Here is a 14,885-nt window from a genome sequence, read left to right on the forward strand (position 1 = left end):
AAATCAGAGAGCTGGTTATCATATACATGGGTTTTCCGAAGCCACAGATTGGTGATCCTCATATATATATGAGTTATTTCACAAAAAAAGAGAACCAAAAAAACTGGCCAGCCGTCACTTACATGCATGGGCTGTCATCATGACAGAGAGCCGCATTCTTTATGCGTGGCACCTTCTCCTCATTCATACAGGTTGTGTTGCAGCTTCTCCTCCCCTCCTACACACAAACATACAGAGTACTGCGCAGCTTCTCTTACGTACATGTCTGCGCTTCTCCTTGAGAGCTCCTTCCCAAAAAAAAACGAGCACTTCCTCTCACCCAAACTGGAGTGCCGTGGGCTGCCTGAGAGTACTTCTCTTCAAAGAAAAAAACGAGCTCATCTCCTTTCTCTCTCAAACACAGAGAGCAGCTTCTTACACACAGGGAAGAAAACACGGGCTCTCACACATCTAGAAGACTGCACCTTTTCACACAAAAGCTACGCCCCTCCTCTTATACACATAGGCTGCGTAGCTCTCTGAGAGCATTAGAGCAATGAGCTCTCCCACACACACTTATACACATGGGCTGCGCAGCTCTCTGAGAGCATTAGAGCAATGAGCTCTCCCACACACACTGAAAACTACAGCTACGCACCTTCTCTTATACACATGGGCTGCGCTGCCCGTTCAACCAAAAAAAAAAAGGAAACATTATACTATTCATAATACTCCAAGGATGTCACGTTGCCAGAGAGCTCACCCCCACCTCCACTCGGCGCTTCTTTGACAATCGAGGCTAGTTGACGAATTCTTTGAAGCAATCCAAGGCCACCTTCTATTTTTAGCAAGCCTTGTATTAAATCCCAAGGTGACTCTTGCATTCAAGGAAGACTTTGCACCACACATACCTTTGTTTCCCATGAAATGCCAAGGACCGGTACTGTAGCTGACCTCCTCTAACGGGTCCCTGTCCAGCTTTAAAAAAATAGTGCTCTACATGCTCACATTATTTGTCAACAACCTTGTCCACATATGATAGTGCTAAAACCTACCTTGTGAAACTGATTCTCATCTCACACCCCTTTTATTTCCCATTTATCAAGGTAAACCAACAACTAACTGTACACATTGCATATTTTTGTTAGATCCGTCCACATGTGGCCTTATACCCCCTTTAGCCCTTGGAGATGGACACCCTTTATTTGTAAATGCCATGCATGAGTGTGTACACATGCCAAGAAAATATTACCAAAAAATACCTAACATAGTTTGCCCATCCCCTAGCCTGCTAGATCATTCATGGTCAGCAGAAAACAGTGTCGTGAGACTCAATGCATCTGATATTGCCATGTTCTCAAAGACACTGTTTTTCACTACTTCAATTCTTTCATCCTTGTCTACCATCATCAGTCGTGCATGATATAGCTTGAGACGCAAACCATTCACCCTTGATACATGTGGGGTCCCATCAAGGTCAGCCAATTGATATGTGCCATTAGCAAAGCAATTCATCACTCTGAAGGGCCCCTCCCATTTCACTTGGAACTTCTTTTGAAAGGTTTTATCCAGCTTACTATTATAGCATAGCACCAAATCACCTTCCTCAATACCCTTCTTCTTAATCTTCTCATTTATCTTTGTCAATGCCCTATTTTGCATCTTCTCATAATGTTCCAAGGCACTCATCCTGTCCAGCTGAACCTCTTGCAACTGTAAGAGTCTCTCTTTAAATGTGTTGCTAGAAGGCCCTAGCAGCTTTTCTAACATTTTAACTGCAGGCAACTCAACTTCCACAGGTAACAAAGCTTCTTTGCCATACACTAAGTGAAAAGGTGTAAAACCTGTGCTTGTCTTCACTGATGTACGATAAGCCCATAAAGCACTGAACAGCTCCAGATCCCAATTCTTGCCCTGATGTTCTGTCACCTTTGCAAGAATGTGTACAAGTTCACCATTGAATCTTTCATTCAAACCGTTGCACTGTGGGTAATAAGGAGTAGTAAAATTATGCTTAATCCGCATTTTGGCACACAAGTATTCTAGCAAGTCAGCTCTAAAACCAGGCCCTTGATCAGAAAGAAGCTCCAGGGGCACCCCAAATTTACAGCAGATGTCTTCATAAACAAACTTTGCAACATCTCTTGCAGTAATTTGCTTCACTGCTCTAGCTTCTGCCCACCTGGAAAGATAATCCACAGCTGTCAAAATATAACTTTTCCCCCTGCTGGTAATGGGTAAGGGTCCTACTGCATCAATTCCCCACTTCTCAAAAATGTCAAAGGCCAAAATTGTCTTGCGCAACTATGGTTTTAAAACTCGTTTCCCAAATGCCTGGCACCTTTTGCATGAGCTACACCAGTGATGTACATCTTTTTGTATACTTGGCCATATGTAACCCTCCTGTAAGATTTTGTGCAATGTGATTTTAAATGCAAAGTGGCCACCGCATGCTCCTTCATGATTCTCCTCAAGCACTCTGTACAGCTCTTCCTTCCATGGTACACGCCTTAACACCAAGTCAGCCCCTTGCATGTATAAGGTGTCACCAATGAGCTTGTATTTGCAAGCTCTGCGTACAAACCCATATTTCTTTGCCTTCTCAATGTCCTTGGGAATGACTCCTGTCAACAAAAACTCTTCTTCCAGTGTCAGACTTTCACGACCCCGATAAAGTGGCAGATCTGCTTTTAATACATATAGCTCGCCAATCATTCCCTGTGCTGCTTCATGTGCTTCTGTATTAAGAGAACGCTCCACATGCCGAATGCCCCATGCTTCAAACTCCTTCAACAAGCTCTTGATCTTGAAACACTTGTTCCTCAATGCAGGGTTTTTGCTCTTCCATACTCCTAGTATTTGCTTTACCACCAGTAGAGAATCACCTCTTATGCATAGTCTCTTTACACCATGCTTAATGCAAATGTTTAGCCCTACTTCCAATGTAGAATACTCTGCTTCATTGTTAGTATGAGCATCAACTTTGAATCCCTTTTTACAAATCAGCTTACCTTGCTGGTCATAAAGAGCTATACCACCAGAAGCTGCATCATGGCTCTTCCTGTATGAACCATCAAAGAACAAAACATGAGCATTGCTTACTTCTGCCACATTTTCTACCTTTCTAACACTTTCCTCTTTGACAAGCAGAGGGTTTTCCTTATAAGTTAACAAGTCTGCCAAAGTAGCTCTGTTGCTTTCTTCCACCAAGAAAGAGAACTCGAACTCCTGTAATTCAATCACCCACTTTTTCACTGCCTTAGACATGTTTACACCATTGATGAGCTAAGGCAAGAATGTGTAGCTAGTTAGGAATACAAATGGCTTTGTCAAAAGATATTGGCGAAACCGTCGGCAAGCAAACACCACACTTACCATCACCAACTCTATTTCTGACAATCCCCTCTCTGCTACTGACTTTACCCTACTAGCACAATAGACGGGGTGCATATATTGGCTCCCCTTCCCTTTTTGCAGCAACATAGCACCAATAGCATCCTCTCCTACTGAAGGATTCACATAAAAAACCTGTTCCCAATTTGGAGCCTGCACCGCTGTCATCTCCCCTAAGACTTCTTTAACTCTCCGAAACTCCTCTTCACACTTGTCATCCCATTGCAAAGGATCGTGCTTTGCCACCTGTTGTAATGGATATAAAAGCTGTGAGGACAATGAAATGAATCTTGCCATGTACTTTACCTTCTGAATGAATGTTGCCAACTGTTTTGTAGACTCTGGGGAAGGAAGAAGCATGATTGCCTTGACCTTGTCTGGATCAGCCTCAATGCCATTTTCAGACACCATATGACCCAACAATTTTACCCTTGGTTTTGCAAAGAAACACTTCTTGGGATTGAGTTGGCCACCACAATCATTATATCGTTCCAGCACCATTTCCAGCTTTTCACAGTGATCCATTCGTGTGCTATAGACACAAAAACCATCAATGAAATCCTGTACACATTTTCCAATGAATGGCAGAAGCGCCCAATTTGCTCTCTTTTGATAGTGAGCTGGACCATTTGTTAGCCCAAATGGTAGTACTGTATAGCAAAAGCAGCCCCATGGCGTAATGAAAGTAGTTTTCTTCTGATCCTCTGGAGCAATCTTCAACTGGAAATAGCCTGAAAACCCATCACACACACTGTATCTTTCATGACCCGCCACTGAATCCAGGATTTGATCAATGAAAGGTAGTGGGTATGGATCCTTCTTTGTGGCTGCATTCAAAGGTTTGAAATCCACACAAACCCTCCATTTTCCGTCCTTTTTTGGAGTGACCACGACTGGGCTCACCCACTCTGTTGTCTCCACAGGGCATATAAAACCAGCCTTTAGTAGTTTGTCCACTTCTTCTCGCAAAGCCTTCATCTGTTCTGGACCCATTCTCCTTAATCTTTGATGTACTGGCTTGGCTCCTTCCTTTAGCTCTATGTGCAAATCTTCCCCTTTGAAGCCCCGAACTTCTTCATAAGACGTGATGAATAAATCTGGATATGTTGACAACATCTTTAAATACTTCTCCTTCTCCACGACTGAGAGATCTGTGCTAATCATCCTGGCCATCAATTCGTGTTTCTCGTGCGGCTTCACCTGGGGTTGCATTAGCTCTTCAATCACCTCATATGGGCCCTTAGACTCATCTTCAATCCCCTTCATGGATGCGACTATGCTGGTCCGTTCAAAGACCCTGTCCACCAATAGAAATGCCACATTTACCTCTCCCTCACTACTAGTGGTGGTGCCACTGTCCCCATCTGACACAGTGGAAGACTCTTCACCACTTGAATTCTCCCCTTCTTCATAATCTTCATCTAGTGGCTTCCTGCTACTCATGTCAAATAATCTTTTGCCCCCTGTCTCCCCATATAAGCTGATTGTACCGTGTCTCCAATCTTGAACGGCCCGCACTGCGCGTAGCCATGGTCTTCCAAGGATGATAGGATAAGCCCCTAATCCTGCTGGCATTACATGAAAATCTACTACCGTTTTGACTGCATAGGCTTCGATTTCCAAGCTCTTCACTACCCCTAGACACTTTATCTTTTGATGGTTTGCCAGTCGTATGCGGAATCCTGAAACTCCTTCTACTGTCAGGCCCATCTTTTCTACACATGTTTGAGTGATTACACAAATTTGTGCACCACCATCCACATATCCCTGCCCAAGATTCTTCCTCTTGTGCCAAACATCCACTATGGGACAAATGTCTGAAGACTCATCAATGGCCAACACTCTCACTGACCCTCTGTTGGGTTCCTTCCCCAACGGGCTGACTAGTTTCTTCCATTGGCGCCTTAGCTTCGGTATCATTTCCACTAGTTGTCCAAAGGTCACGTCTGCCTTCCTACTGCTCAGGTCCTGTTTCAAGTCGTAGCTATCCTGCCCTTCCCCTAGTGGAAAATCTGAGACGTGAAATTTTCCGCGAGCTCTCCTTTTCCTTTTAGCTTTCACATCTTCACCCTCATGACTCTTCCCTTTCTTCCTACTGGGACCTGCTTCATTTCTTCCTTCTTTATCCTCTGTGGTTCTCTTCCCAATAGGCATTACTAATGTATCTTCCAACATTGCTGCCTTCTCCAAGGTGACCACACTTAACACTTTTGTCTTTCCCTTGTCCTCCTTGGTCAGTCCACTAGGTCCTGCCTCACCCTTAATCTCAATGCCATAATCATTTGACCGGTTCGGCAACTGTGCGGGCAATGGATACATATCTCCACCCATTCTTGGTGGTTTATCACATTGTGGGCTGATGTGGCCCAGCTCTCCACAGTTATAGCATGTGGGCAACTGCCTCCAACCCCTGCCGTTGTTCTGTCCACCAAAACCATTCTTTGATTGTCCTTCACCTCCTGGCTGATTTGCAAGTCTCACACGACCTCGATTATTTCCCACATTACCTAACATATTTAGGCTGAGATTCTTCATCAAATCAACCACTTGCCTCAAGTCCTGCCTCAGTTCATCATCTTGTGCTGCAGTAGTGACCATTGCTGGCACAACTTGAGTGGCTACTGAAACCGCATCTGCCGGATGAACCTCCTCTGGAACCCGACTTTGCATGGAATCCATTTGCTTCATCTCTGACACCATAGGTAGTGAGCTCACTCCCAATTGAGTTAATCTATTCAACTTCCACTCTTTGTTCCTTGCCACCTCCAATGCATCCTCGTATGTTCTTGGCTTCTTCAGTTCTACCCTCCAACGCAGGTTTTCCTTGAGACCAACCAAGAACCGGTCCTTCTTCATCATATCTGGTGGGGGCACTTGTGGCTGCAAGGCTTGACACAAGCTTTCCCATAATATGGAAAACTTTTTGATGTAATCATCAATGGGCTCCACTTTTCTTTGTCTCAATTCCTGTATTTCATGCCAAACTTTGTCTGGATCTTTCACCTTCACAAACTGTGCTGTTAAAGCCTGTCGGACATTATCCCATGTCAATGGCATAGGTGGATCAGCCCTCTGCAACTCCTCCTCGTAACCCTTACACCAGCTCCGTGCATCACCCTTCAAACAGATTTGCAAAAGGCGTAACATTTGAGCGGGTATCTGGATATGGTTGCTTATGCACGCAACTTCCATGTTTTCTAAGAACTCTTCCACATTCTCATCACTTTTTCCATGAAACTCTGGATAAGGGAAAGCCATTGCTACCCAATCTATGATAAAAAAACCCTTTTGACACAGATGCAAAAAACAAAACCCTCTACTAACTCAATTCTCAGAAAAAAACTTCAAAACACTTCAGGTTTAGAAGAGGATGAACACATGCACATCAAACGAATTTGCATAGTTAATCATCGGAATTACCACAGGCAAAGGAGACTCCAATATTTCCCTCAGTCTTTCTGGCCCAAACATATATGCCATACGCTGTTGAAAGAAAATTTTTCTGTCCACATGAACATTTATCTGAATTCTTTGGGTAAAATGGAAAGGAGTAAATTGAGGTCCATTGTGATTATCCATTGAGAGTGGCCATCCAACTCCCAATAGGCACGACTGGCTAATTTCCCAATTCTACCAGAATTTTTAGGCAACACATCAACTGTGAAACGGCACCAATCCCAAGAATTTCAGCCTGTAAACCATACTTCAGTTGGCTGTCAAATCAAGCTAATATAGCACAAATTTAGAAGGCATCTGTCACACAACTGTCCTGGCACAGCAGTCATTCACTGAGATTAATCACATGCACATGTTTTCAGTCTTGTAAACTGAAGGTTCTTGGAATGCTCCTCAGTGGGGGCACCAAAAACTGTGAAGGGAGGCGGAGAGACACGGAACACCTCTATAGCAATGCCTTTCCACAGTTCGGATTACACACCAACATCAAGAAAAAGGGGCACCAGCCAACTACTCAGTGAGCTGACACAACATTTAACATCTTAAGCATGAACTTTGTCTCTACCCTCATTCAATTTTCTAAGCAACTGGAGGAAGCCTTCATACATTTGATCAAGACATGCAAGGGGAGATGGGCACATCAACATCTGCCACCCTTTACTCAATTGATTCATATGCATATAGGGGTGCACCCTTATTATGAAATAGGCTCACAGCCATAAGCAAAATGATCACCACAGAGAAATGGTGAGAGAACCACTGGACATAAACAAGGTTACATTCCATCAAGTATGAGCTTTCTGCAAAACTTCAGTTTCCCAAGAAAAGACAACATCAGTAAGGAACTTCAATTCTCCCAACCTGGCAAGCAGTGTGTGACTAGGAGGCACAATCACTTTATGGTCTTCACTCTGTCTGTTGAAGAAGCGTACCACCATACATACATATTTTCTCAAGCCAAACCAGAGGGCTGTCTTTCTCATACACATGAGCTTTCCACAAAATCAGAGAGCTGGTTATCATATACATGGGTTTTCCAAAGCCACAGATTGGTGATCCTCATATATATATGAGTTATTTCACAAAAAAAGAGAACCAAAAAAACTGGCCAGCCGTCACTTACATGCATGGGCTGTCATCATGACAGAGAGCCGCATTCTTTATGCGTGGCACCTTCTCCTCATTCATACAGGTTGTGTTGCAGCTTCTCCTCCCCTCCTACACACAAACATACAGAGTACTGCGCAGCTTCTCTTACGTACATGTCTGCGCTTCTCCTTGAGAGCTCCTTCCCAAAAAAAAACTATCACTTCCTCTCACCCAAACTGGAGTGCCGTGGGTTGCCTGAGAGCACATTTTATCGCATATTCTCCTTTCTTGGCATGAAGTTCTACTATTGGCTCAGTGGGATCCTGGTCATGAAAGACTACTTTTGAACTCTTTGCAGTTCAAAACATTTGTGGAGTCGCATGTCATTGTTTGACCAGACAGAGATGCTTCACGCATACGACTCAACCGCATGGTTAGGTTAGGCTTGGTGAGAATCTGAGATGCTGTGATACCTCGTCGTGACAGGCCATATTCGTTTCGTCATATTCGGCAGCACTTCAGGGTTCCTCGGACATTTCAGCCACTATGGGTTGACATCATGCATGCAGTTGAGCCTTTTACTCCATTGCCTCGGCCATTTGCAGATCAGCCTTGGCTTGATTGGGCACTATGTAAATCTGGAGACTTGATATCACTTTCAGCTAACCAGGTCTATCATAAGCTCGTATCAGAGAAAGATTGGGTTTCAGCCAAGGCCAATAAGGTGTGGGGATTGCACAAGTCTAAATCATGGTGGCAAAAAACTCTTATGCGTGGTTGGTAGTCTAAACTCCCTTACGAAGGTAAGGTTTTCATTAGGAGGATGTTGGTGGGAGGGTTACCTACACGGGATTAGCTCAGCCGTCGTAAAATTACATTGGCCTCTTGCTTCTTCTGCATGACATGCACTGAGAAACAGTTATGCATCTATTCATGAGTTGTCCAGTGGCCCGTCAGATTTGGTCTTTTGTCTCTCGCGTTTGGGAGGTAGTAGAGAGGTCTACTGTTTCGGCTCATCAGTGGATATTTGGGATTTGTCCTCAAGTCATTACTTCAGACAGTCACCTTGTGATATTCCATTTCCTTAGATGGACAGGACTTTGCCATATTTGGACTACACGGAATGGGTTCATCTTTGATTCCTTGTATGGAATACATGGGCACCTTCTGCGTATCCGCGGTTTGCTACTTTGGCAGTTTTCTTCTCTTCTCTCAGTTCAACTACTGGATGCAGATGTTAATTTCGTTATGGTCTACGACGGCTCGGCTAGCTCATCTTTGATGCTTTTATCTGGGATGCTTATTTGGCTAGGAGGCTTTCTTATTAGTGTACAGGTTTGCATGGTCATGATCCTTTAGAGGATCTTTTGTGGGGGTTTTTTTGGGGCCATAGGTTCTGTGTGAGCCATGTGGCTGATGTACATTTTTACATATAATATAAAACACCATTTCAGGAAAAAAAAAAGAGAGAGAGAAGAACCTGCAAAAGCACAGGTATGTAGTCCCAAACCCTAATCAGCAGTAGTAAGCTTCTAATCAGCAATTAAAAAGTAACGCTGTGTTATGTCTGCGCAGCTCTAGAAGATCTATGAGAGTGGAATCATGGTATTTTTTACAGGCTTTTATGGCATATTGTGCCCACCCATTGGTTGAGATCTCCTTACCTTTTGGTCCACATACAAGGATCTTCTAGAGCTGTGCAGACAAAACACAGCAGATTTATGAGAGGGTGGAACCATGGTATTTTCTTCTCCTCCACTCCTACGGGGCTGGAAAAAAAAGGATCTCCCTTTGTATGATTTTATTTTACTTAATAGAAGTCTAAAATCCCAATCTTCAATAGTGGACTCTCTCTTGATTCACCACCCAATAGTTTATTAAGTACAACTCTTCCATTAAGACCCCACAATTGGAACTTGTAGCTTCTACATATGCTGGAACATTCTCCCCCTTGCCTAAGGTTTGCCATGTGGCCAATTACTTCATTCATGCTCAGACCTCTTGGGGCCTTCCATGTTACTCATTCAATTAATGCCTTTGGGCATCCCCTTAGGTCTTTCTAACTCACATTAGCCACCTCAAATATTGGTTTAAGGCATCCCCTTAGGTCTTTCTCACTCACATTAGCCACCTCAAACATTGGTTACTCCCTCTAGACTCTCTAATTACGCACCAATACCTAGTGGAATCCTGTCAATACAGGACATCTAATAGCTAGCACTAAAGAGAGAGAACCCACACACACATGATAGTTGGATGGCAATTGTACCGCTTAAGATAGGAAGAATTACTATAAACTAGCTCGTTACAACTTGGATGAATTACTATAAACTAGCTCGTTACAACTTGGATGAAGGCTTGAGGTCATTTTGAAAACTTGACAAAAACAATGTACGACCTTAGACTCCATGAGAGTTACTCATGAAGCTTTAAGTCATCAAATCCATCATGCTAATAGATCACTAAACAAAGAGGAGCATGAATGTAATAAAACACTTTCCATGTGTAGTAAGTATGATTTTATAAAAGAAAGTTACTACCTGATCTTCTAAGGATGCAAGGCGCTTTTTGGATTGATCTCTGTCCCTCTTGACATCTGAAAACTCCGAGTACATATTCTTTTTCTCCTTTCCGAGACTTTCCACTTCTAGTTTCAAGGACTGATTCATAGTTTTGAGGTGCACTATTTGAGATTTTAGTGCTGTTGGATTCTCCCCTTGTGGGTAAGTTTCAAGTCTACCTAAAGGTGCAAAAAAAGCTAGTTTAGTTTTTGTCTTCATGCAGACCATTTCAGTATCCAGTTTTTACACTTGAATGACAGATACCTTCAAATCTCTCTTCATCCTCATTGAACGACCTTTCCAGATGATGCCTTGTTTCACCTAGCATCTTTTTGGGTCCATCACTCAACTCTCTAAAAGAGACCCCATCGTTAGAGCCTATTTTCCCACCATCCAAAGGAGATGTGTTGCTCTCGTGAAGCCTGGCCATCTTCTTGTGTGACTGTGTTGGAGAATTATCTCTTCTTCTTTGCTTTTGCGAGGTGCTTGCATTTAGACCCTTCAGATAACATGCAAAACCCGGATCAATACATGACTTTCATTTATCCTGCAATTCATAGTGTGAATTTTAATTGAGCTACAAATTAGTTTAAAACCAATCAAGAGCTTTGCCTTAAAATCTATTAGTAATTGGGTTCTCCACTACATGCACTGATCTATCAAAATTCATTTGTAGAATATATTCATCATTATATAGTTGAACACGTATTGATTCTACATTGCATTAATTTAGAAATTTAAATACGAATCTAGGAATCAACAAGTTCAAGGCAAGGTTGATGGCACAAGCAGGTGTGGACTTAGATAAAACTTTTGCAACCGAGTAAAAGTGATTTGTCTTTACAGCAATCATTTCCTTGCACCACAACTTGGCTGATACACTTGCCAAATAGATACAAAGCCATGGTCACCTAAAAGAAGAATCAACCCCAGGGTTTTGTGATGTCTAGAAAGGAGCATCTCGTCTGCAAATTTAGGAAGGCTATGTATGGACTCCAACCAGCACCTAGGGCATGGTATAAAAAACGAGACGAATAGCTCTCTCAACAAAGCACTAGGCAAAGAAAAGAACTTTAAGTTTACAACCATGACTTTGGTGTCGGCCACAAAATGTTCATTGAGGAGAGTGTTAGATTGTCCCTGTACTTCATCCTTGAGAGTGCACACAAAAAAAAAAGGTTTCATAATAAAAATAAGAAAATCCTACTTGCAAGGGCAACCATGTGAGGGAAAAAGGACGAAAGGACCAAATGTATGAGAGATCAAAGCAGATCAACACAGCATGAAATGAGTGAGTGTATATATGATGAAATCCACTACAAGAGCTCGGTGTGAGGCTTTGAAGGAGCAAAGAGGGCTGCTGTCCCATGCTGATGCTGAGGGTGGAGAGGGCCACGATCCAAAGCAGATGGTAGGCTGCTGTCCCGAAGTAAAGACAGAGAGGGCTGTTGTCCCGATGTCGAGGTAAAGGAGAAGAGAGGACTGCTGTCCCAGTGATGGTGGATGAGGGCGGAGAGGGCCGTGATCCCAAGCTAGACATATTATCTTGGGACACATTCAGAGTGTCCCTACTCTTAGACCCCATTGGGAATCTTACGGCATTTCGACTGACATTCAGAGGGTATTTTGGCGGAGATTGTGGCATTCTTATAGGAAGCCACAGATTTCCTCCTTTATTTGGGTTTCTCTTCATGGTGGTCTGGCCACCAATCAGTGGAGGTCTGTTACTAGTGCTTGCCCAGCGTGCCCTAGATGTGCAGGAGTTTTGGAGTCAGTTTACCATTGTTTATGGGAATGTAGGGAAGCACAAAGGGTTTGGTCTGCACACCTCTTTGGTAGGATTAAGAGGGATGCTATCATTTCTTTTGGTTCTATCATTTGGTTGACACAGTTTGGGCCTCAGCTGAGATTCGAGGGGATTGACAGGAGCTTGGCCATTATGGTTAGGCAAGGAGTTGCTCGGCAGTGTTGTCTTCAGGATTTGCCACTTTCACACTTTGTCCCTCCGACACAGAGGTTAGACAGCTCTTGGGAGATTATTGCTAGCATCTCAGCCTGGAATATCTGGAAGGCTAGATGCACCGAGGCTATTGAGGGTACTCGCGTTCTTGTTTCTTAGTGTCTTTGCAGGATTTGGAGTGATATTATTCACACCATTATGGCTACCTGGGCCAAAATCCAGGGATCTTCGAGGGCTGCGGAGAGGAAGCGCCGCCAGTTTATGAAAGAGTGGGACATTGGTATCTTTTTCACATCCTCTCATTCAGGACCCTATTGGCAGCACAGGGCTCCTGATTGGTTGAGATCTCCACCTTGCTTGGTGTGAAATTTCCATTTTGTAAAATTTTTTCATACTTAATAGAAGTCTCCTTTTTGAAAAAAAGAAAAGGTAGTAGGAGCTGAGGTAAAAATGTTGGAAAGCTCTACTGTAGCGGAGACGGCTGCTGTCCCTATGATGAGATCTCCTGTAGAAGAAAACATCGAAACTGTAAAATGCTGATGATGTCCTGATGCAGTGCAGGTGCCGGCAGCAACAGTAGTATCCTTTATGAGGTGATGAAGTGCCCGCAGCAGAAGTGCACACCCTGATGATCATGCGCAGCAGTAGCAGCAACAGAAGTATGATGTGGTACTGATGTGATAACTCGTCAGGCTGGAACAGTACAAGTGCCGGCAGCAGCAACAAGAAGATGATGCATGTAATGGAGCAAGCACCGGCAGTAGTAGGAATCAAGCCTCGAGCAGTCGATGTTTGTTGTGTTCCTTTGCTGAATTATGAGGAGTTTCTTATATATGCTCTAGGGCTGCTGGTCGGCCAGGGAGAGCTGTCGGCCAGCAACAAAGACAAACAAATGCGAAAAAAAGTCCCTTTTGGGCTAGATAAAATAGCAAGTTGGGCATATTTTCACAGACCCCCTCTCAGGCCAAAAGGGGACCATGAGAGAAGATGACTTTGGTTTGTCGAGAGTGTAGATCATGTGCTCTTTGACATGTTTAGAGTCTTTTGAGTTTGGGTGGTATTGGATTAATGCCACAATGCAAGACGTTTTCACATGCATGAATGCACATTTTTGGGTTTTCATTCACACAGGCACCCCAAACACAAAAAACAGAATGCTATGCAAAGGGAATGCAAGATGGTAAATGCTATGCAGTGGGTTTTCACATGAGCCGTGCCCTCATTGGGTTTTTACTGGCTCATGCACCCGATACAACAATGATAAAAATCTGAATTGAGAGGATGGTCCCCCTCTCAATATGGGGAGGGTGATGGAGGAGGACCGATGCCGATCTGTTCGCGAAGACGCTCGACCGATTGACGGAATTTGTAAGGATGTCGGCATGGTTGTCTGCCGTAGGAATGTACTGGAGCCTGATGGCCAAGCTCAACCTGTTCCCTGGTAAAATGAAAATGGACACCCACATGCTTGGTACGCTTAGAAAAAATAGGATTGCCAACAAGGGCAATCGCACTCTGACTGTCGACAAAGATGGTAAAGCAGTGTCAATGGTAATGTGCATCTCCGCAAGACGCTGGCGAAGAAACATAGCCTCAGTGGTGGCGTCATAGAGGGCTCGGTACTCGGCCTCAGCAGAAGAAGTGAAGTCCAAACATATAGGTACCCGCTAGATAGTGAACAACCCACATCCCTGAACTCCAATGTGGCTCCTTATGAGAATTGAAATACTGACTTAAAATGGATGTGCAATAGGAAATGTCAAGTCGAGAGTTTGTGAGCCGTATGAGTTTCCCAACCACTTGGCGAGATCAGTCATTTCAAAAGTTCGTCTCAGCTGTGCCTTGATATCAACCACTATGGCGTGATGTGATCCAGAGATGATGAGATCATCGACATACATCACTAGATAGCAAACCATCCCTTGATCTATGTGGATATAGATGTTGGGCTCACAGTGAGATGGTTGAAAACCTTGGCTGTGTAAAAATTTATCGATGTGATGATACCACGCACAAGGGGCTTGCTTAAGCCCATTAAGAGCTTTATGTAGGCGAAAGACTTTATCCTCATACCCATGGCGCACAGGAAACCCAAAGGTTGGTCAACATAGACCTCTTCCTTGAGAATGCCATTTAGGAAGGCACTCTTGACATCCATTTGATAGACTGGCCATGTGTGGTGTGCGGCTAGATTGAGTAAGAGAAATATTGTCGTCATTCGAGCGGTAGGTGCAAAGGTCTCATTGAAGTCAATGCCTTCTTTTTGGCGAAAGCCTTCCACCACAAGCCGGGCTTTGTATTTGTCCAAGGTACCATCAGCTTTAAATTTGGTGCGAAAGATTCATTTGGTTCCAATGACCTTATTACGACGAGGGTGATCCACAAGGGGCCACGTGCCATTACGGTCAATGCTTTCGAGTTCTTGTTCCATAGCCTGTTTCCAGACT

At 43.7% G+C, this 14,885-nt stretch overlaps 1 protein-coding gene across 5 annotated transcripts in view; it reads right to left on the reverse strand.

Annotated features, from left to right (window-relative positions):
- Positions 1 to 14,885, reverse strand: part of LOC147608739 (uncharacterized) — a 109,124-nt gene that overhangs the window by 21,494 nt on the left and 72,745 nt on the right. For all 5 annotated transcript variants that reach the window (XR_015264307.1, XM_086788167.1, XM_086788166.1 and 2 more), the window contains 2 exons: positions 10,743 to 10,977; positions 10,458 to 10,657 (listed from right to left, as the gene is read on the reverse strand). Coding sequence is in view for 4 of the 5 variants with exons in the window: in XM_086788167.1 (XP_086644293.1) it covers positions 10,458 to 10,657; positions 10,743 to 10,977 (435 nt within the window). In the remaining variant the exon portion in view is untranslated. The remainder of the gene's footprint in view (positions 1 to 10,457; positions 10,658 to 10,742; positions 10,978 to 14,885) is intronic.

The sequence above is a fragment of the Cibotium barometz genome, chromosome 52 (genome assembly GCF_041138505.1).
Source record: "Cibotium barometz isolate CiBa-2024 chromosome 52, ASM4113850v1, whole genome shotgun sequence".
NCBI classification, from domain to species: Eukaryota; Viridiplantae; Streptophyta; class Polypodiopsida; order Cyatheales; family Cibotiaceae; genus Cibotium; species Cibotium barometz.